This window comes from Neoarius graeffei, chromosome 3 (genome assembly GCF_027579695.1).
Source record: "Neoarius graeffei isolate fNeoGra1 chromosome 3, fNeoGra1.pri, whole genome shotgun sequence".
In the NCBI taxonomy this organism is placed as follows: Eukaryota; Metazoa; Chordata; class Actinopteri; order Siluriformes; family Ariidae; genus Neoarius; species Neoarius graeffei.
The window spans coordinates 75,065,397-75,087,612 of record NC_083571.1 but is presented as its reverse complement, the minus strand read 5'-3'; the positions used below and the strand labels follow the sequence as shown (position 1 = coordinate 75,087,612).

General features: G+C 41.5%; 1 protein-coding gene across 1 annotated transcript in view; it reads left to right on the top strand.

Annotated features, from left to right (window-relative positions):
- Window positions 1–22,216, top strand: part of atf6 (activating transcription factor 6) — a 139,797-nt gene that overhangs the window by 80,564 nt on the left and 37,017 nt on the right. The window contains exons 8-9 of the mRNA XM_060917325.1: window positions 18,377–18,562; window positions 21,665–21,756. Of these exons, the coding sequence (XP_060773308.1) occupies window positions 18,377–18,562; window positions 21,665–21,756 (278 nt within the window). The remainder of the gene's footprint in view (window positions 1–18,376; window positions 18,563–21,664; window positions 21,757–22,216) is intronic.

Here is a 22,216-nt window from a genome sequence, read left to right as displayed (position 1 = left end):
AGCTATCTTGGGTACATTATGTGAATCTGAAGCACATGATGTGGAAATAATGTCTTGAAATAAATACGTGATGTAACCAAGTTGTGCTCATGCTAGACACTGACATTTGGGTTAGTATAGGGATGGTTCGTAAACGTCCTTACTCCTACCATTTCCATGGGCCAAAAGATATTGGTAGAACCAGTATCCAGAAGAAGAAAATCAAGTTCAAAGTTGAGGTTGATATTGGTTTTGTTAAAATAATAAAATTAAATTATGGTTCTTAAATATTCATGATGTTTGGTTGGTTCTCACAAAATGTATGTTTGGGAGGTTTTTTGGGCATGTGAACCACCCCTCAACATTTTGGAGGAACCTTTTTCTTTATCTCCAAACAACTAACCCATTAGCTAATGCTTGAGTGGAGCAGCCATGGCCTGAGGTTGGGCTGAAGTGCCCTTGAGCAAGGGCACCTAACCCACAACTGCTCTTTAGGGTGCATCAGTTGCCCTCACTTTCATAAAATCTGATGCATTTTTGTTTGGGTGTTCCTTTTCACCAATAGACATCCTGTAAAATTTTTTGACCATATTCAAAAGTCTAATGGTGGCGCCATGAGGTTCATTTTTTGCTAAAAAACGCTTATTTTATGTTTTCGCGTAAGGTTTGAACCACAATGTTGGACTCCATTTATTGATTTCTTGTGACCCAGAGATCATGTTAAAGGAACAGTCCACCGTACTTCCATAATGAAATGTTCTTCTCTGAATTGAGACGAGCTGATCCGTACCTCTCCGAGCTTTGTGCGACCTCCCAGTCAGTCAGACGCGCTGTTACTCCTGTTAGCAATGTAGCTAGGAAACTTTGTTTCATGTCACTGGTCATATAAACCTATGTAAACAGGAAAAACGTGGAAGAGTTTGGTCGCATCTAACTACAGCCCCAAAAAATACCATTGGCCATGCTGAGCCTAGCTACATTGCTAACAGGAGTAACAGCGCGTCTGACTGTCTGGGAGGTCGCACAAAGCTCGGAGAGGTACGGATCAGCTCGTCTCAATTCAGAGAAGAACATATTTCATTATGGAAGTACGGTGGACTGTTCCTTTACGAACCTTTGCAAGGGATCGAGAAGCATTAATGTGATTCATAATACATTTGTATTGTTTAAAAGTAGTTGAACAATAATTCAATGAACAGCTAAAACTCAAACTGTGCTTGATAATATATTTAGAATATGTACTAAAAATGTGTATCTAAGATATTTGGTATACTCTATAAGGTACAATAATGTTTCATAAGTGATCGAAATTTTGTCATAAAAGTCATAAAATAGCAGCTTTTTCCATAACTTTGAGCTCCTGGTGCCACCATTAAACTTTTGAATTTTGTCAAAATATTTCACCCAGTGTGTTTTCTTACCAAAAAGAACATAAAAACAAAAATGCATCATGATCGGAGGAACTTTTCATTTTTAGGAGGCAACTGGTGCACCCTACTGCTCCCTGGGCACTGTAGCATAGCTGCCCACTGGTGGGTGTGTGTGGGTGTGTGTGTGTGTGTGTGTGTGTGTGTGTGTGTTTTTTTTTTTACTGCTTCAGTTGGGTTAAATGCAGAGGTTAAATTTCACTGTGCGTTTATGTCTGTGCTTGATTTGTATGTGTGTGACAGGCTTCTTGGCTCGGCTGCTGCTTCTTGGGTGGAGCCCATGGGGAAGTTATCGGTTATGTTCCTTGGTGCAAATGGATCTATATCAGGGGTGGGCAATTATTTTTTCCATGGGGCCACATGAAAAACAGAAAATTTTGTGGAGGGCCGGACCAAAAGGCTGAACTAAATTCTGCATAATATTAATTGTATTTCTTTATATAAAGCAATAAATATCATTGTTTTTACAAGCTGCTAAGACTGGTAAGAGTATGGAAAAAACGAGGTTGCCTTACAAAAAATGTCATTTATTCAATCAAATTTCCCAAAACAATGGTTAACAAAATGTGAATGTTTGTACCATTTTTTTCAGTCACATTCACCCCAAAACACAATAAAGACATCACAATATTGTCTTTCTACTCCAAATATCAAGCAAGATACATCATATAATAATGCTGTCCACATTTGTAGTCTAATCGCCTCATTTGGTGTTTTTCATTTGGTAATGCTGACTCAAATTGTAGTCTTTGAACACTGCGATCTGCTCTCCGCAAACTAAACACATGGCTTCATCTCTGACTTCAGTAAATAAATACTTAGCAGTCCATGTTTTGTTGAAAGCCCTGCATTTGGCATCTACCTTTTCTTCTTTTTGCGGACATTTTGGGGACTAAAGTCTTCTTGTGATCTGCTCGCAACAACTTCGATTCGGTGTAGGTATCAGATCTACAGATCGGCTCGGGCTCCGGCACCTGCTAGTGACGTCACACTATGTGATTGGCTGGACTGTTTGAAGGATGACGTACAAGTTTGTGGTTGGTCTGGACAAATTACGGAAGTAGTTATCGCGGGATTTCATGTCATGCTCATGTCGTGCGCATTGCGTTTTTGTTGAACACAACTTCAAAATAAAAGCAATGCACATTCAGTCCATGCATGAGGTAAAATCAGAAAATACGTTTATTTTGTAATTTCTAATTAACCTTACGCAGGCCGGTCAGAATGAACCAAAGGGCCGGATGCGGCCCGCGGGCCGTAAAATGCCCAGGTCTGATCTATATCCTCCATGTTCTGTTTGATGTGTTAGTGAGAGTATGAGAAGAGATTTCAGGTCACGGCTTTTGCTGTTTGGAAACCAAGAGGAAAACAATGCAGCTAAACAAAAGTAGAAACGCTGTAGGCTTCTGAATGAGCATGTTTTCAATCAGGGTCAGCAGCCAGTGACTGAATCATTATTGTGCGTGCATGCTCATGCTCACTTGTGAAGAGCATGGTCAGAGATTTAATGGTAATGGTTTGCTTCTCAGGCCCCTGTACATCAATAATATATTTTCTTTTGTCTGGTCACTGAGCTCACTGTGTGGACATGTGGCATGTAATGTGTGCTGAGCAGCACAGGGAGGCATGAAGTGTGCAATATGATTAGGGCTTAATGAACCTTTACCGATTTCCACATGGAGTGGGGTGTATTGGATCATAATGCACAGTGTGTTTGCTGATGAAGGACATTTAAAGCAGCTGTGCTGCAGTACACAGACTGCTGGGATGAGCAAATGTAGTGCTACCTTTAATGCAACTAAATATCTTGTTTCCAGTGAATTCAGAAAGTATTCAGACCCCTGTACTTGTATACTTTGTGTTGTGTGTTTTTGAATGGATATACAGGTGCAGCTCAAAAAATTCGAATATCATGAAAAAAGTTCAATATTTTCCATCAGTGATTTTAAGAAGGTGAAAGTTTAATACATTTTAGACTCCTTACATGTAAACTAAAATGTTTCAATCATTCTGTTTTAATTTTGATAATGTCCTATGGTGTGCAAAAAAATAAATTAAATTTAAAAAAATCTCTAGTTTCATTTTGAGTTTGAGTAAAACTGTATAAATACTGTGCATCTCTCAGTCTAGTTCAGTACACGCAACCACAATCATAGGGAAGACTGTGGACTTAACAATTGTCCAGAAGACGATCATCGACACCCTCCACAATGAGGGTAAGCCACAGGAGGTCATTCCTGAAAAGGCTGGCTGGAAAAGGTGCACAAGCAACAGGGATAACTGCAGGCTTGAGAGGGTTGTCAAGAAAAGTCAGTTCAAGAACCTGGGAGCGCTTCAACAAGGAGTGGACTGAGGCTGGTGTCTGTGCATCAAGAGCCACCACGCGCAGACGTTTTCAGGAAAGGGGCTACAACTGTCACATTCCTAATATCAAGCCACTCCTGAACCAGAGAACCAAGCGTCTTAGCTGGGCTAAGGAGAGAAAGAACAGGACTGTTGCTCAAGTGGTCCAAAATCCTCTTTTCAGATGAAAGGAAATGTTGCATTTCATTTGGAAATCAAGGTCCTCGAGTCTGGAGGAAGAGTGGAGAGGCACAGAATCCAAGGTGGTTGAAGTCCAATGTGAAGTTTCTGCAGTTTGTGGTGATTTTGGGGTGCCATGTCATCTGCTGGTGTTGGTCCATTTGTGTTTTTATCGAGTCCAAAGTCAATGCAGCTGTCTATCAGGAGATGAGAGTACTTCCTGCTTCCATCTTCAGATGAGCTTTATGGAGATGCTGATTTCCTTTTTCAGCAGGCCTTAGCACCTGCCCACAGTGCCAAAACTACTACCAAATGGTTTGCTGACCATATTACTGTGCTTGCTTGGCCAGCCAGCTTGCCTGACCTGAACTCCAGAGATGAATCTATGGGGGTATTGTCAAGAGGAAGATGAGAAACACCTGACTGAAAAATACAGATGAGCTGAAGGCTGCTATCTAAGCAACCTGGGCTTCAGTAACAACTCAGTAGTGCCACAGGCTGATTTGCCTCCATGCCATGCCCTATTGATGCAGTAATTTGTGGTAAAGGAGCCCCAAACAAGTATTGAGTGTATAAATGAACGTACTTTTGAGAAATTGGATGTTTCTGTTGTATTGTAAAACCTTTTTGATTGACCTTAGGAAATATTCTAATTTGAGATGCTGGATTTCTGGTTGTCATGAGCTACAGGCCATAATCATCAAAATTAAAAAAAAAAATGGCTTGAAATATTTCACTTTACATGTAATGAATATAGAATATATGAAAGCTTACCATTTTTGAACTAAATTACAAAAAAAAGCTTTTTCATGATGCTCTAATTTTTAAGATGCACCTGTAGTTGCCATTTTGGGTCTGAATAATGTACATATAATTTATATATATTTTTTTAAATGAAGGAGATTTTTCAAAATTCTCAACACATTTTCATATTATGGGCCATTAAGTGTAGATTGATGGGTAAAAATGGCAACTATATCCAGTTAAAATCAAATCCACAATACAATAAAGTACACAAGTAAAGGGGTCTGAATAGTTTCTGAATTGTGTTTGTCTGTGAATGCAAGTGTGCGAACAACAGTGGAGTCTCACAACCATCTGATATGTTTTCCAAGTGATGTAAGGCCAGCTGTGCAGTCTGGCTGTATTTTGTGTGTATTTGTGTTACTTATGATTTTATGCCCTTATTCCCGCACATTGTGATTGAATGTGTACTACAAACTGTTGCAAAACAAATTGGTAAAGCCATGACTGGTATGTTAATTTGTCCAATGCCATGAGTGATTAAAAAGTCCCATAGAAATCCCCATCTGGAACCACTGAGATTCGTTTAAATTTTTCAGAAGCCAGAATTGTAATGACATTTTACAAAGAAAGCATGATGCATTCTACACAGAGGCAATTCAAGGATACAGAAAATCATTTCTATTTGGTCACAACTGTCACAAGGTGTAAGGACAGCAATTATTTGTTGGAGGGAGTGGTTTCCTGGTAAAACTGTTTGCTGGGTGGTTGGTTTGTTTGTTTTTAACCCATAAATGTCGTCTACAAATAAGTTCTGCCATTCTTTTCCACTTCTTACTCTCAGCCGGTTCTTGCTGTGAACCGACTGATGTTTTCAGTGTATAGTCTTTTCTCTCTGTGTGTGTGTGTGTGTGTGTGTGTGTGTGTGTGTGTGTGTGTGTGTGTGTGTGTGTTTGACCATCCTAGTTCTGTGATTGAGTGTTGCGTGCACTTGACAGTATACACTGTATAATGAAAGTGCTGCTTTGTCTGTTATTCTCTCTCTCTGTCTCTTGGCATTTCTCTCCCTCTGGTTTTGTCTTTTCTGCCCCCCGCCCCCAAAAGGTACAGAAATTTCTGCTCCAACGTGGCAGATTACACACGCGTGCGCACACATGCACAGCTCTGTACAAATCCACCCACAGCAGCTTGATGTCAGGCTCTGTAGAGATTATGCTGCTATTTCCCTGTAGACCTCAGAAAACACATCTGATCTGTATTGTCTCTGTTAAAACTTCCAGCCTTTGCTCTGAGTGTTCTGCTTTTGCCAGATCTAGCCATGTTTGGATTTGAAAAGGCTAACGGAGTCTGTGCAGACAACTTTTAAATCAGAGTCAGAAGTGATTTATTAAAGTATTTGTTTGAGCAATTATGTGTCTTGTCTAACCCTGTTGAGTGAAAATGCTAGATTGGTTAGATATCAGAAATGATGTTGTCTGTGACCCATATCTTCTGAGGTCTGTTTGATCTACATATGTGTTTAATAATGGATTAATTTTTGACCATCAAAATTGAGAACAAATCTGTGTTTGTTTTGGCCAATAATGAGTATGTCTGACTGTTGCATTGTCCCAAGTGTAATGTGACCATATAGATAATGTCAGTCAAGATGAAAAAAGTTGTGTAGTTTCACAAGGGGGAAAAACTGAAGGAAATGCAGAAACTGGGAGTCTACAAATTATTACAACCCCAAATCAGAAAAAGTTGGGATGGTATGCTGAAACTGAAATTATATGAAAATGATTTATTTACAAATCTTTGACCTGGACTGCACTCAATACAGCAGGACATTATTTGATGTTTTACCTCATGAAGGTTTTTTTAAATAAACATATTTAAATTGATTCTTGCATCACATTTCAAAAAAAGTTAGAAATGTTGCCGTTCCTTCTCACAACACTTAAAAGATGTTGAGGCATTGAAGATGCCAAGTAATGAAGTGTTTTGTCCCATTCTTCCTGCAAACGGGTCTTAAGCTGTACAATAGTACAGGGTCGTCATTGGTGTGTTGGGTGAGGTTTCAATTTATTTTTATTTTAACTACCACACACACGCGCGCGCGCTACACGTTCTCTGTTGGGGACAGGCACCCTCTTCTTCCACAGCCATGCCTTTGTAATGTGTGCAGAATGTAGTTTTGCATTGTCTTGTTGAAATCTCCCTGGAAAAGATGTCTTAAAGGCAGCATATGTTGCTCCAAGATCTCAGTGTACTTTTCTGCATTAATGCTGCCATCACTGAACTGTGAGTTACTTTTGCCAAGCGCATTGATGGAACCCCATACTATGACAGACCCTGGTTTTTGGACTTGTTGCTGGTAACAGCCTGGATGGTCCTTTTTGTCTTTTTGGTCTGAAGCACATGGTGTCCATCTCTTCCCAAAAAGACCTGGAATACTGATTATTCTGATGACAATACACATTTCCCCTGTGTGATGGTCCATCCCAGTTGAGTGCTTCTGGATGCAGTTAACATAAAGCTCCATTTTTACACACAATTTTAATTGGTTTAACTGTGGCTGTAACTCTGTATTGTAGAGCTTGAGACAGATTTGCCAAAGTAATCCTGAGCCCATGTGCTTCTATCAGCTATAGATAAAGATGCTGCACCATCTGAAGGATCAGAGATTACAGGTGTTCAGCTTAGGCTTGTGCCCTTGCCCTTTACACACCAAAATTCCTCCAGATTCCTTGAATCGTTTAATAATTTGCACCATAGAGCAGGGGTCCCCAAACTTTTTCCTGTGAGGGCCAAATAACTTTTCCCTTCTCTGACGGCGGGCCGGGGCCAGTTTGTAACAAAAAGTGTGACAATCGCAGAGGTGTCTAAACGTAAACATTTATTGTTTTCCAGAAAGCCACACATAACCAAAAATTAACCCTTTCTGGGATCTTGACAGGAAAAAAAATCAGAAAATAAATAATAACATTATTAATGAAATAAATAACACTATTTATGAAATAAATAATAACCAAATAACCCTTCAAGTTTTTCACAGAAAAAAAGACCATGGAACATTAACTTTCTTGTAGACACAACTGTTTGCAGCTCTCTCTCATCAACTTCACTCTGAAAACCAGAAAGCAAGCAGGCTATGAAACCGAACTGATACCAACACCTACCAACACAATACATTTCACTACCAGTATGGTTGTAGAACAGATTTTATCTCAGTAGATTTCATTATGATTATATTTGTTTGTACTCAGAATGGCTTGTTCAAGTCAGAAAAGTAAGCTTACCTATATATGTTCATCAGTGTGAACATATATAGGTAAGTAGCTGCAAGTTAAGGCTGTTCAGTATTTCTGTCACGTCTGTTAAAAATGCTAGGTGCCATTTCCATTCTGGGTCGATCAGCTCGGGGACCGTTTTGTCTTTTGAATGAAGAAATGCGTTTATCTCAGGTAGCAGCTTGTAAAAACACCTCAAAACTCTGCCGCGGCTCAACCATCTGACCTCTGTGTAGTAAAGCACATCACCATGCGCAGACTCCAGTTCAGACAGGAATTGTTGGAACTGCCTGTGTTTAAGTCCCTTTGCCCTGATGAAGTTTATGCATGACCCCACAACCTTCATGACAGAATCCCACTTCAACACTTTGCAGCACAGTGCTTGCTGGTGAATTAGGCAGTGGACTTGTAGCGGGGCGGTAAGACCCCGTTCTTCCATCTCCCGGTTCACGAGCCCGATCAGACCCCGAGACGCGCCCGCCATACTAGGAGCTCTGTCAGTCGTGATGCTAACAAGCTTTGACCAGTCCAGGTTCAAGTCTTCCATGGTTTGGCATACTTTGCCAAAAATATCCTCCCCCGTCGTAGTCCCTTTGAGACTTTGGAGGACTGCCAGATCCTCGCACATTTCAAAGTTTGCGCTAACTCCACGAATAAAAATTAGCAGCTGCGCTGTGTCCTGCACATCCGTGCTCTCATCCAGTGCTAATGGAAAAAAGTCATATTCTTTCGTCTTCTGCTGCAGCTGGGCATATACATTACCCCCAAGTTCTTCAATGTGTCTTGTGATTGTAGTCGCCGACAGACTCACGGCATTAAAGACATCTTTCTTCTCGGGACACACCTCCTCCGCGACAGCATTCAAACATTTCTTGACAAATTCTCCATCAGTGAAAGGTTTACCGTTGCTAGCTATCAGCTGAGCAACCCGAAAGCTCGTTCGAACAGACGACTGGTTCAGCTGAGCTTGGCGTACAAATGTATTCTGCTGAGCTAACAGTATACTTTTTAGCTTTGAGAGTTTGTCTGCTCGCGTTTGGCCTTGCAAGCTATCATACTTGTCTTTGTGATGGGATTCATAGTGTCGGCGCAGATTGTATTCTTTGAATACAGCCACTGTCTCTTGACAGATGAGACAAACAGCCTTTTCTTTGCATTGAACAAAAAAATAATCGTTTGTCCACTGCAGGTTAAATACCCTGCATTCTGAATCTATTTTTCTCTTACCTAATCTTTTCGCCATTATTCCGTGTTATTTGACAGTGGTGTGTCCAGGATTTTTTTTTTGAGGGAGGGGTTTCAGATATGGCACAGACTGCAGAAGGGTGGAATAGAATGTTGCGTTTTATGCATGTACAAGTCGCGATCACGCGGCCAGACTGAAAAAAAAAAAATCATAATGCGTCTCTGGTATTGTTCAGGGGGCCGGGCAAAATGTGGAGGCGGGCCGTATCCAGCCCGCGGGCCGTAGTTTGGGGACCACTACCATAGAGGGTGAAATATCCACATTTTTTTATTTTATTTATTTAAAATTTGTTTTTAAATATTTCAGTAATTTTCCTCACGCATTTGTTAACAAACTGGAGATCCTCTGCCTATATTTGCTCCTCAAAGTCTAGGCCTTTCCTGGATACTGATTTTGTACAATCCCTTGTAGACATCACCCATTTCAAATCATTTTGTTTTACCTCATTACTAGCCTTAAATTGCCCCTGTCCCAGCAGTTGTTTTTGGAAATGTTGCAGGCCTGAAATGCAGGAATTGATGTATATTACCAGATGAAATGAAGCTGACCAGCAAAACATGACGCATCTTGTATTGCATTGCAGATAGAATGAACCCAAGTCATAGTACATTTATGCCGCTTTTCCACTACAAACGCGGCTGAGCCGTGCCGTGCTGAATCGAGCTGAGTCGGGCTGAGCGGGGCTGTTGGAGTTGCATTTCGACTACAACCGCACTGAACCGTGCTGGCTGGAAGTGGGTGGACACATTGGGTGGAGTTAGCAAAAGTGGGTGGACGTCACGTGATGTCGTTAAGCAGCGCAAACAGTGACATCAGTGACAGTGGCGGAACAAGTCAGAGCTGGGCCGGGGGCGGGGCAAATGACCGGGCCCTTTATTAAAGCTTATCATAACATCATTTTAGGCTACAAAATGTCCGCAACTGCGGTGTTTACCAATTTCAACACTACCGGGTGCAACTATGTTATTTAGTACATCAAGTCCTTCAAACGAACATGTAACTCAGAAACAAAAAACATTAGGATACTGTACATGGCTCATAATAAAACATCAATAACCTATACTGCGCACATTATTTGAAGGGCATATGAATGAGCGCTCAGAGGTTGCAACGGTGACAGGAAGAGTCAGAAATAAAAGGAGGGCGGTGCAAACCTCACTGAATGCACTGTGTTTACCAATTTCAACACTACGGGGTGCAACTATGTTATTTTGTACATTAAGTCCTTCAAACGAACATGTAACTCAGAAACAAAAAAACATTAGGCGACATACTGTACATGGCTCATAATAAAACATCAATAGCCTACTGCGCGCATTATTTGAAGGGCATACGACGAGCCTTGCGCTCCGCGAACTCGTCCACGATGCTCTGTATGTCACTGATTCAGTGATCTTTTCAGCGGTAGTCTCACGACCCGAATAGTAAACAATAAACATGGAGGACATGGAGTCGTTAGTGTTGCTGGTCTTGGTGCTGTGGCTTGTTGTCACCGACGACGCCAACAGATACTGGCAAGAGCGTATAGATGAGGCGAGGCGCATAAGGCTTCAGAAATTCTCGTAATTCGTAATTATTCTTCTTCCGGGTTTGCGGTGTTTACAGATCCCAGCGCGCTCGCGGGGCGTGTGTGGGCATGTGAGGACACGCCTCCTCACCAATCAGTGCACAGGGGAGTGTCTGCTCACGCCCCCAACCTCACTCGGCACGGCTTGGCTCGCTTCAGCCCCACTCCAAAACGGTGCGAGTTTTAGGGGCTAAGCAGGGCTGAAACGAGCTGAGTCGTGCTGGTTTTTGGTAGTCGAAACGCGAGCCGTGTCGGGCTGAAGCGAGCTGAAGTGAGCTGAAAAAGGGTAGTGGAAAAGGGCCATTAGAAATCATGTTTGTTTGTTTTTCTTTGCATTTTCCGTACCGTCCCAACTTTTATTGATGTGTGGTTGTAGTTCAGTGCTGTGAACTGCTTATAGGAGACAAATTACAGATGGTTAAAAAAAAGAATTAAGGTTAAGGAGGATTTGGCAAAAAATGGCAGCGTTAATGTTCAGGTCATTAGCACAGTGTTACAGTTGGGTAAAATAAAAATTGTGAGGACAGTTTAAACAGTGGGCGGCACGGTGGTGTAGTGGTTAGCGCGGTCTCCTCACAGCAAGGAGGTCCGGGTTCGAGCCCCGTGGCCGGCGAGGGCCTTTCTGTGCGGAGTTTGCATGTTCTCCCTGTGTCCACGTGGGTTTCCTCCAGGTGCTCCGGTTTCCCCCACAGTCCAAAAACATGCAGGTTAGGTTAACTGGTGACTCTAAATTGACCGTAGGTGTGAATGTGAGTGTGAATGGTTGTCTGTGTCTGTGTGTCAGCCCTGTGATGACCTGGCGACTTGTCCAGGCTGTACCCCGCCTTTCGCCTGTAGTCAGCTGGGATAGGCTCCAGCTTGCCTGCGACCCTGTGGAACAGGATAAAGCAGCTGGAGATGATGAGATGAGATGAGTTTTTAAACCGTCACTGTCGATCTATTGGGGGGGGGTCCCAAAAGTCTTCATACATGGGGGGAAATTAATACTTTTTAATAAAATCTGAAGTTTATTCACTTAAGTCTCTATGATTACCATTTCTTTGTAAACACAGTTGTCTCCCACTCGTGAGGAACTCATGTTAACACACGTACTGTTCTGCATGTAGCTGCGCTTGAGTGATCTTTCATTGCACTTTAAATGATCTTCGTGTTGTAGGCATAAGAATGATTTCAATATGGTCTCCTTTGGCAAAGGCATTCTGGGAAAAAATTTTATGTATATAAAATTAAAGCCCCAATTTTAGCTTCATCACTGGCTACCAGTTAAATTCAGAACTTTATTCTAATATTGTATTGATTTTATAGCTTAAGATGTCACAGGAAATTTGCTGGCAGTGGAATCTGCACCGCTAAAAGTGAATAGATCCTTTAAAATTACAAAACTCAACACTCATCTTAGCTCCTTGGACCATGGTTTAAGACTGCAAAATGGTTATAAAAACTGTTGCTTGTCTCTGCTTCCCAGCATGAACAGTAATAAAAGTGAAGAAAAGTGCTGTTAAAGTTTGTTACTGGTTATGATTAAAGTGTAGATTTACAGCAGTATTTTTAATGTGACAAGAGAATGTATTTCGGAGTGGAACATGGGCTAGTGCAACCAGTGAACATGGTTGAAAAGAGGACGACACTTCTATCCTCAGCCAAGATGGGGATAAAGGGAACGTCTCTAATTTAACCCAGTATTTGAATAATTCTGTATTGAATAAAGGTGAGCGACCTAAAAGTAAAATGTTAAATTTGGCACACCTAATCCTCCCACTACCTTAGCGTTTGACACACATTTTTTAATCAGGCAAGCTTTTCTCTCTTTAATGTAAAGACAAACATCTATGTACTACATAAAACCTATGGCGTCCAGTTTGATATTAGCCTTTTGCTTAACTTTATAAAGGTCTAGTCAGTGCTTATGTATGATGAAACACAATATAAGTAGACCACATTAACTGCTTCAAACAAAACATAAATTTTATAGTATCTAGAGGTTTTTTTTTTTTTGTGGGGAATCATATTTAGATTTGTTCCAATTGCTTGCTGAAACTAAAACATGGAGAGACCTACTACTAACAGGCATTCACCATCAACTGTGAACAAGGAAATCAAAATCATGACCAGGGGAAGTCTATAGGCTTCTGTGGGCTCGGAACGCCGCCTTCAGAGCTGGGGACGAGGTGGGCCTGAGGACAGCTAGGGCCAACCTGTCACGAGGCATCAGGGTGGCCAAGAAACAGTATTCCAGGCACATTGCTGACCATTTCAACGACAGCAGAGACATCAGGAACCTGTGGCGGGGGATTCAGACCATCACAGACTACAAGCCCTCGCCACAGACCTGTGACAACTCCACGTCTCTGCTGAATCAGTTGAATGACTTCTTCGCTCGCTTTGAGGCAGACAACAGCACCACGGCACAGAAGACCCCACCACCTCCCGGCGACCAGGTGTTGACGCTGTCCCCAGACAGCGTGAGGAGAGCTCTCAGGACGACAAATGCACAGAAAGCCCCTGGTCCTGATAACATTCCTGGTCGTGTCCTGAGAGACTGTGCCGAGGAGCTCACAGATGTCTTTACAGACATCTTCAACATCTCTTTGAGCCAGGCTGTTGTCCCCACGTGCCTCAAAACCACCACCATCATCTCGGTCCCGAAGAAGCCGTCTCCCTCCTGCTTCAATGACTACCGCCCTGTCGCACTCACTCCCATCCTCATGAAGTGCTTCGAGCGGCTAGTCATGAGGCATATCAAGTCTGCCCCCCCCGCCCTGGATCCTTTCCAGTTTATCAGTCCAACCGTTCGACCGATGACGCCATCTCCACTGCCCTCCACTCAGCCCTCACCCACCCGGAGACAAAAGACTCATATGTCAGAATGCTGTTCATAGACTTTAGCTCAGCATTCAACACAATCATTCCTCAGCAGCTCATTCACAAACTGGACCAGCTGGGACTCAACACCTCCATGTGCAACTGGCTGCTGGACTTCCTGACGGGGAGACCACAGTCTGTACGGGTCGGCAGCAACTCCTCCAGCACCATCATACTAAACACGGGGGCCCCCCAAGGATGTGTGCTAAGCCCCCTCCTCTTCACTCTGCTGACCCACGACTGCACACCAACATCCAGCTCAAATCTCTTCATTAAGTTTGCGGATGACACGACTGTGGTGGGTCTCATCAACAATGGCGATGAGACAATCTACAGGAGTGAGGTGAGCCGCTTGGCCATGTGGTGCAAGGACAACAATCTCCGTCTGAACGTGGAGAAGATGAAGGAGATTGTTGTGGACTTCAGGAGAGAGCACACCCAGCATGCTCCACTAACTATCGACGGTGCTGCAGTGGAGAGGGTGAGCAGCACCAAGTTTCTGGGTGTGCACATCTCTGAAGACCTGTCCTGGAACAACAACACCGCATCACTGGCCAAAAAAGCCCAACAGCGTCTGTACTTCCTCCACAAACTGAGGAGAGCAAGAGTCCCGGCCCCCATCATGCACACATTCTACAGAGGCACCATCGAGAACATCCTGACCAGCTGCATCACCGTGTGGTACGGCGCCTGCACCGTGTCCTGCTGCAAGACTCTACAGCGCATCGTGAGAGCAGCTGAGAGGATCATTCGGTGTCTCTCTCCCTTCTCTTATGGATATTTATAACTCCCGCCTCACCCACAAAGTCATCAGGATCGCAGGTGACCCCACCCACCCATCTCACAGCCTCTTCAGCCTGCTGCCGTCGGGGAGGAGACTGCGGAGTCTCCGGGCCAAAACCAGCAGGCTCAAGAACAGTTTCTTTCACCAGGCGGTCAGGAGGCTCAACTCCCTCCCTGTTCTGCCCCTCCTCCCCCTTCTGCCCCCTGCCATAGATTCTGCTCGCACACCCCCCTGCCCCCCCTTCAGCATCTGACATGTCATCCTCACAGTTTCCCCCCCAACACACACACACACACAGACAGACATACATACATGCATGCATGCATGCATACATACATACATACATCTCATCGTTCATTAACACACTGAACTCAGGGACTGCACATCTCACTTTACCTCGTTCATTAACGCACTGAACTCAGGGACCGCACATCTCACTTTACCTCACTCATTTGCACTATTCCGCACTACCTCACCTTAACAGCTGCTAGTTTGTTTATACTGCTTATTTCATGTTTCATGTTTACCTGCTATACCTCAAGTGCCCTTGACTGTTTGGTTATTTGTACCAATTTGTGTGTGTGTGTGTTTAGTCTAGTTCATATCTAGTGTTTATATTGTCTGAGTGTTTAGTCTGTCTTGTTCTTATCTAGTGTTTACTGTTTGTTTATATTGTTTGAGTGTTTAGTCTATGTCTAGTTCCTATGTAGAGTGTTTATACTGTTTATATTGTTTTTTTTTTTTCAATTATTCTATTTTTATTTATTGCATTGCCTGTTTGCACCGTGGGTCAGAGAGGACTGATATTTCATCTGTGCTGTATGTCGAGCATGTATAGCATATTTGACAATAAAGTTGACTTGACTTGACTTTGAATTAGTTTGCATGGCTGAAATAAGGTAAGAGCCCTGCCAACTCATTTGAAGTAAAATTTTGTCATGATTCTGATTTCCTTGTCTTTAGTCCAAATACCTTGTCGCATTTACTGCAAATTTCTTACAAAGTGTAAAAACATCCAACAGACCTCCCTCCTCCACAAATGAGCCTGTCCCTGTTTAATATCCATGGCCCCTTAACCTCTGGTTACCCAAACATGTTTGTTCCCAGGCCCTGCCCATGGCAAAGATCCCTGGCTTAGGAACTTTTTCTGTCACTCTTTTTCTCGGGGGATGGCATGCAAACAGACCAGTTGGGGATCCAAACAGCTTAATTCTGGCCATGCTAAGGGCAAACCCTTAGAGGCCTGCCTGTGTGGGCAAATCAGGCCGTAGCAATAGTGTGTTGTCTTTCATCCTCTCTCTCTCTCTCTCTCTCTCTCTCTCTCTCTCTCTCTCTCTCTCTCTCTCTCGGGTTTTGTGGTAGCTTTGTCCCCAGTCCTGTGTGCGTAAGCTAAATTTTAAAAAAAATTGAAGTAAACTAGAACATTTTCTGCCCTCCCCAGAGCATCTTATTTGTTTAGCAAACCATTCCCATGCCATTTTACTGAATTGACTGCTGTTCCTAGCATTAGATTAGATTAGATTTACTTTATTCATCCCACATCGGGGAAATTCACATGTTACAGTAGCAAGAAAATGTCAAACAGATAACAAATAAAACTGAAATAAAAATTAGACAAACGAAGGATTAAATACAGAGGGCTATTTGCATTATCTACCGTGAAAAAGTATAGAAAAACTACAATGTTTTCATACAATTGAATGTTTACTACATCTTTGATTTTAAGTTGTTGCTGTGCTACCCATTCAGCATTATAGCTCTTGTTTCCCTTGTGCTGAAGCTGTGCAGCCTTTTTTGTCTGAGGGCAGCAGTTGCTTGACAGATGCTCAGACACACGTACGCAAAGCTTATGAGGCCTATTATGTCCCTGCTGAGGGCACACTCTAAATGTCTTTATTTAGGCTGTAAAATTCCACAAACCACTGAAATTCTCATGAATGGGAAATGCAATGTTCCATGGTATAGTCCCTTATGTAATATACCTGACAAGTGCATTGCTCAGTGTTTGTTTGGTGCAGCAAATGGTTCGTAGGCCAAACTGATCCATCATCAATAGAGAAGTCCGAGGTAGTTCTACATAATTAAAACCTCTTGTTCGTATGCATGTATCGCACCACGGGATTTTTGTACCAAATCCTCTGATTACAGAACATGTAGAAACGGCATTGAAAAGCACACAATATTTTGCACCATTTTTGCTGGCTGATCCAGTAACCATCAACAAATAATCACCTCAATAGTGCCCCTACAGGATACATTTACTGCTTTTCAATGCCGTTTCCACATGTTCTGTAATCGGAGGATCCGGTACAAAAATTCCTGTGGTGCGACATAAAATGTGCACATATTTATATTAAAAAAAAAAAAAAAGGTTTATTTATTTAAATTTTTTTTTAATATTACGTATATTGAGACAAGTGTTTTACTGGGAAATGCACCACTTTTTATTTTTCATACAAGCTCCATCCAGGCCATTGAAATCCAAAATCATGACAGAAATCTGTTAATCATGAGAAAATCGAGGAATTGTTTTGATAAATTTGGGTACTAGTTTGTGTCTATATAATGAAAATATGAAGTTTATCTTCTCTTGTTGAAAAACTCGCATTTTGCATATAAAATTTATTGCGGATCTGAGTGATGTTTCCCAATATCTTCATTCCAATTACATCACTCCGATTTTCCTGTTGACTAGACGCATGTCAAAATGATAAACTGGTTCAAAATTAAAAAGTTCTTTTGATTAACTTGTGGGTTGTTAGGTTATTTATTTTTATTTATTTTTTAAATGTAATCTAAACACTGCATGGTGGCATGAAGATATGAAGTTTTTCTTCTAGTGTTGAAAATATTTTCACTCGTTCACGTCACTCACTCATATGTTCACCACTCGATCAACGTCGTGTGTGTGTGTACACACACACACACACGCGCACACACTTTTTAAATGTGCTCCGGCTGCTTCAAACTCAGAACTTTTCAGAGCAAGTTTCTGTGAGATCCCAAGTCCCCAGAATCAGCACTCTGAAATCGTTCAGTACAATCGCCAAGTCTGTGGTCCTGTGTCTCGTATCTGGTGTGTGGGTTCTTGCGATTAAAACGTTAATCGGTTAACTCGTCATTATGTCTGGCCGCTCATGTTTTTAAAATTGGTTAAGAATTGAAAATCCTCTAGTGTGTGCCAGGTCTAAATGTTTTGCACTTTGGCATGAAACTCCTGCAGTTATGCTGTATGGCTATGTGGAAAAGTGCATCTGATGTGGGTTGAAGTGCACCATCTTAACCCTACTTGAGCTACAGACATGTACAGGGTGGCTGTCACAGCAGATGAAAAGCAGACAATTGTGTATGGAGGAAATAGAAGTCCAAAGTGACTAGCTGTGAATTAGTGGGAATTACAGCAGACCCAGCAATTAATAGTGCATGGTATATAGACCAACTTTTTTTTTTTAATGTAGATCAGCACTTTGAATCTCTTGGAAAAAGACATTGTTTTCCTGAGCACAATCACTGGGTATGGTTAGGTGTGGTTGCCTATTCGGTACAATATACACTATGGGGAAATCCAACCCAAGTGTAGAAAAACAAACAGTTGTGTGGTGGAATAGACAGTCCAAAATAAATGGCTATGAATTAACAAGAATCCCAGCTAAGAATGGTGGATGCAGCATTAAACAGTTTGTGGAATGTAGAGGGAGTACCAATCTATGCTTGGCAGTAGATGTTTACCACAAGCTCTGTTAACAAGACAACATAACCCACCAGAATGTGGAACACATGAAGGGAGAAAAAGAAAAACAGACAGGGGCTTTAAGTGACTTATTTTTTTAATCGAAATTTCAGTAGATTTAGCTTCATTTTATAATGGCAAATTGCAGGTATTAAATCATATGATCCTAATCCAAAGTGGAATACACATCTGTATTGTCAGATAAATTAATAAACTGCTTTCAATTTTGCCCCCTCTTCCAGTCCAGCGTGTCACGACGGCAGCAGCGGATGATCAAGAACAGAGAGTCTGCATCTCTGTCGCGGAAGAAGAAGAAAGAGTACTTGTTGACCTTGGAGGCCCGTCTGAAGGTTGCACTGTCTGAGAACGAGAAGCTGAAAAATGAAAATGGGACACTGAAAAGGCAACTGGAGGGTCTGATGAATGAAGTAGGTCCTGCAATAATATATTGTATTCTTTGTCATTTTGCCTCGAGACTCCACCACAATGGATTTGAAATGAAGCATCAAGATGTGATTGAAGTGTAGTGTTTCAGCTTTAATTCAAGGCATTTAGTGGCCATAGAATGCATTTTTATTCAGCATTTTATGTTCTTTTCTGATGTCTAAACAGAAGGCGTGTGACTTTGATCAGGGCAAAAAAGTTTCCAGATGCAGTTTTATAAACCCATTTTACAATCCTGTGATCTGGCCCCAGAATGAAAGAAGCTTGCTTTTATTTATTTATTTATTTATTTATTTATTTGGGGGGGGGGTTTGATATGTTGATTGAGCTCTTTTCTGATTGGCTGGTTTGTAGCAGGTGTGTCATTAGGGCATGAACATGGACATCGCCATCCAGAAAGGTGACCCAGAATTGCCACTCAGAACTGCCATCCTGCACCAACATGACAGTAGATTGATATAACAACATGGGCCATTCCTTTGAATGGGACACAGGCAGGAAAATAAAATGATCCTCTATGTACATAAGCTAAGTTGTCATACTGTCTAGTTAGCTATGCTAGCTACTTGGTGCTTGCTAGTAGCTAATGTTACCCATACAGTACTAGCTACTTGCTTTTGATCTCGACAACAATACAAAGTAAATTAAAATTGCTAGCTAACTATAAAACTTTAAGATGAAAGGTTCAACCATCAAAAACTGGAGAAATTAACACGGTATGGCTAGCTACTTACTGCCATCTATGGTTTCCTGAGAGTGGGGTCGCGGTCTTCTCTGGACAGTGAAAAGCCTGGGCACTCCACCCCAGCATCAGGAGTGGTTTCATTTAACCACATCTCACTGAAGCAGAAAGCAGATGTAGTTAAAGTCCTCTGTCCTTACCAGCAGTTTCATTTTGCTGTTGTATGGGTGCACGTTGGAGACACCGGTTGAAAGCCACATTGAAGTTTCGGCTGTACAGGTCCTAGGTAGGTATTTGCATACGTGGGTAGTTAAGTACTTGAGGTAGGTAAGCATTTACATGGATGGGTAAGAAGGTATTTATATAGGTAGGTAAGTAGATACTTGTCGGTAGATAAGTAGGTACTTGCTTATTTACATACTTTATTTCCTTTAGGATAAAGTAATTTTAGGATGAAGCTACTGGCTAGGCAGCCACTGGTGTCAGAAGCTGAAGTAATATAACGTGGGCTAGTGTATGCAAAATTTGGGCTATGAATATTAACACCTGACTGTTGTGAAACACTCCAGGATTTTGGAATTGGCCTTTTTTTTTTTTTTAAATACTGCTCTCTATTGCATAAGCAGGATTTGCATTTGATAGAGGAGACAAGTGTTTGAGGTTCTTGGCATGTCAGCTCAATGTACCAAACTCTCCTTTTTCAACTATGCCAAGGTAAATACAGATTTCCATTCTTTGGCACCTTTACCAAAATATTGCATTAAGTATGTAGGATTTACAGCCAATTTTTTTTATAGTCCCTCCATTTTCATAGGTTCAAAAGTAATGGGACAAGTGACTTCTAAGCAGTTTCATGGCCAGTTATGGCCTCTTTACTTGGTATTCATTCATGGAAACACTCAATATGCAGTCCAAAGAAGCGTTGATGCAAATGAAAGAGTTCATCCTTAGACTGATTAGAAGGGGGGAGCAGACCTACTGTATCAGTGACCAAATCAAAAATGTGGTAGATATTTAAAAAAGAGAGAATGTACTTGTGAGCCCTGGAAGACCACAGAAGACAATTAAATAATTATTTTCTTGTTGAAGTAAAAGCCCTTCACAGCATCTAGCCAAGTCAAGAACACACTCAAGGAGGTAAGCCTATCTCTGTTAGTCTACTATTAAGAGATGCCTTCATGAATGTAAGTACATAGGGTTTACCTCAAGATCAAAAGCACTGGTAACACTTAAGAACAGAAAGGCCAGTTAAGACTTTGCTAGAAATCCTGCCCAATTCTAGAACAAAAGTCTTTGGCTGTAGAGTCCTCCAGCCTAAAGAGGAAAAGGACCATCCAGCACAAAGTTACCAGCACAAACTTCAAAAGCCAACATATGTGATATGGGGTGGGGTTAGTACCCATGGTATGGGTAATTTGCACATCTGTAAAGGCTCCATTAATGCTGAAAGGTGCATACAGATTTTGGAGCGACATATACTGCCATCCAGGCGATGTCTTTTCCTGCTTATTCCAGCAAAACAATGACCAGCTACATTCTGTACGTGTTACCACAGCATAACTTTGTAGTAAGAGTGTAGGTGCTAAACTGGCCTGGCGACATCCCAGATCAGACAAGAATGGGGAAAGAATTTCATTTTCAAAACTTCAACAATTGTAGTCCTCAGTTTCCAGATGCTTACAGAGTGTTGTTAAAATGTGATGCAACACATTTTTTTTTTATTTTTCCTCTCCCCCCTTCCTCTCTTCCCCATATCTTATTCTTTTTATATTTGTAAATGTAAATAATTTATCTAGAAGTTTTCCTCTATTTCTTTTCTCTGTTTATCTGTAATGATGATGCTGGAATCTTAATTTCCCTGAGAGAACCCTCCCAAAGGGATCAGTAAAGTTTTATCTAATCTAACACAGTAGAAAACATTCCCCTGTCTCAGCTGTTTTTGGAATGTGTTGCAGGTATCAAATTCAGAATGGGTGGGTGTGTTTTTTTTTTTTTTTTTTAAAGAAAAGTTTGAACATTAAATATCTTGGTTTGTATTGTGTTCACTTGAATATAGGTCAAAATTATTTGCATTGAATTCTGTTTTTTATTTATATTTTAGTGTCCCAGCATTTTGGAATCTGGTTGTACATAGTTGAATATTTATGTGCTTGTTCTTACGGCTCATTCACAGGTAGGGCAGTAGCTCTACATTAAGTGTAATAATCAAAGCTTAATAATAGGTTTCAGAAATGAATGCAAATAATTACACAGAACTTCATATATTTATTTACAGGATGGACAACTACTGCAGGCTCCAAGCAATTCCAAGCTGGGCTTCCTATATAAAGCAATCTTAAAACAATTGCCTGTGCTTAGAGCATCCAATGATGTGCTGTGTATCTCCTCCATGCTTTTGTTTTAGAACACCATTTTGAAGGCAACTGCTCCAAAGAGACGGGCTGTGTGTCTCATGGTGGTCCTGGTTTTCTTGGCCATCAACATTGCACCAATGAGGTAAGCTAATAATCGACACAGACAGTAAAGACTTCCAGTGAGAAATTTTGCCGTTTGGCTTGATGTGGTTAGTCTGTGCAGGTGATGACAGAATGCGTGCATAAAGAGTACTGTATAAAAGTCTTACAAACATGCAAAGAAATGCTGTAGAGCAAAGATGTCTCCAAAAATAATGAAATTAAATGTTTCTATATTAAAAATGCTATAAAGAACTGTAAATGGGTAATAAATCCAGGTGAATATTTGAAGTCACAGCCTCCCCCCCCCCCCCCCCCCCCAAATTTTATTTTTATTTTATTTTTAAAGTAGTCTTGGGTACAGTGTGTGTAGTTTTATAAGGAAATGGGCTGTAAGTTTTACTGAGCATCTTGCAAAATCAACCACAGATCTTCTGGAGACTTTGCCTGTTGCACGTGTTTCTTGTTTTTGCAGCAAAACCCAACAGCCTTCATGTTTTCGT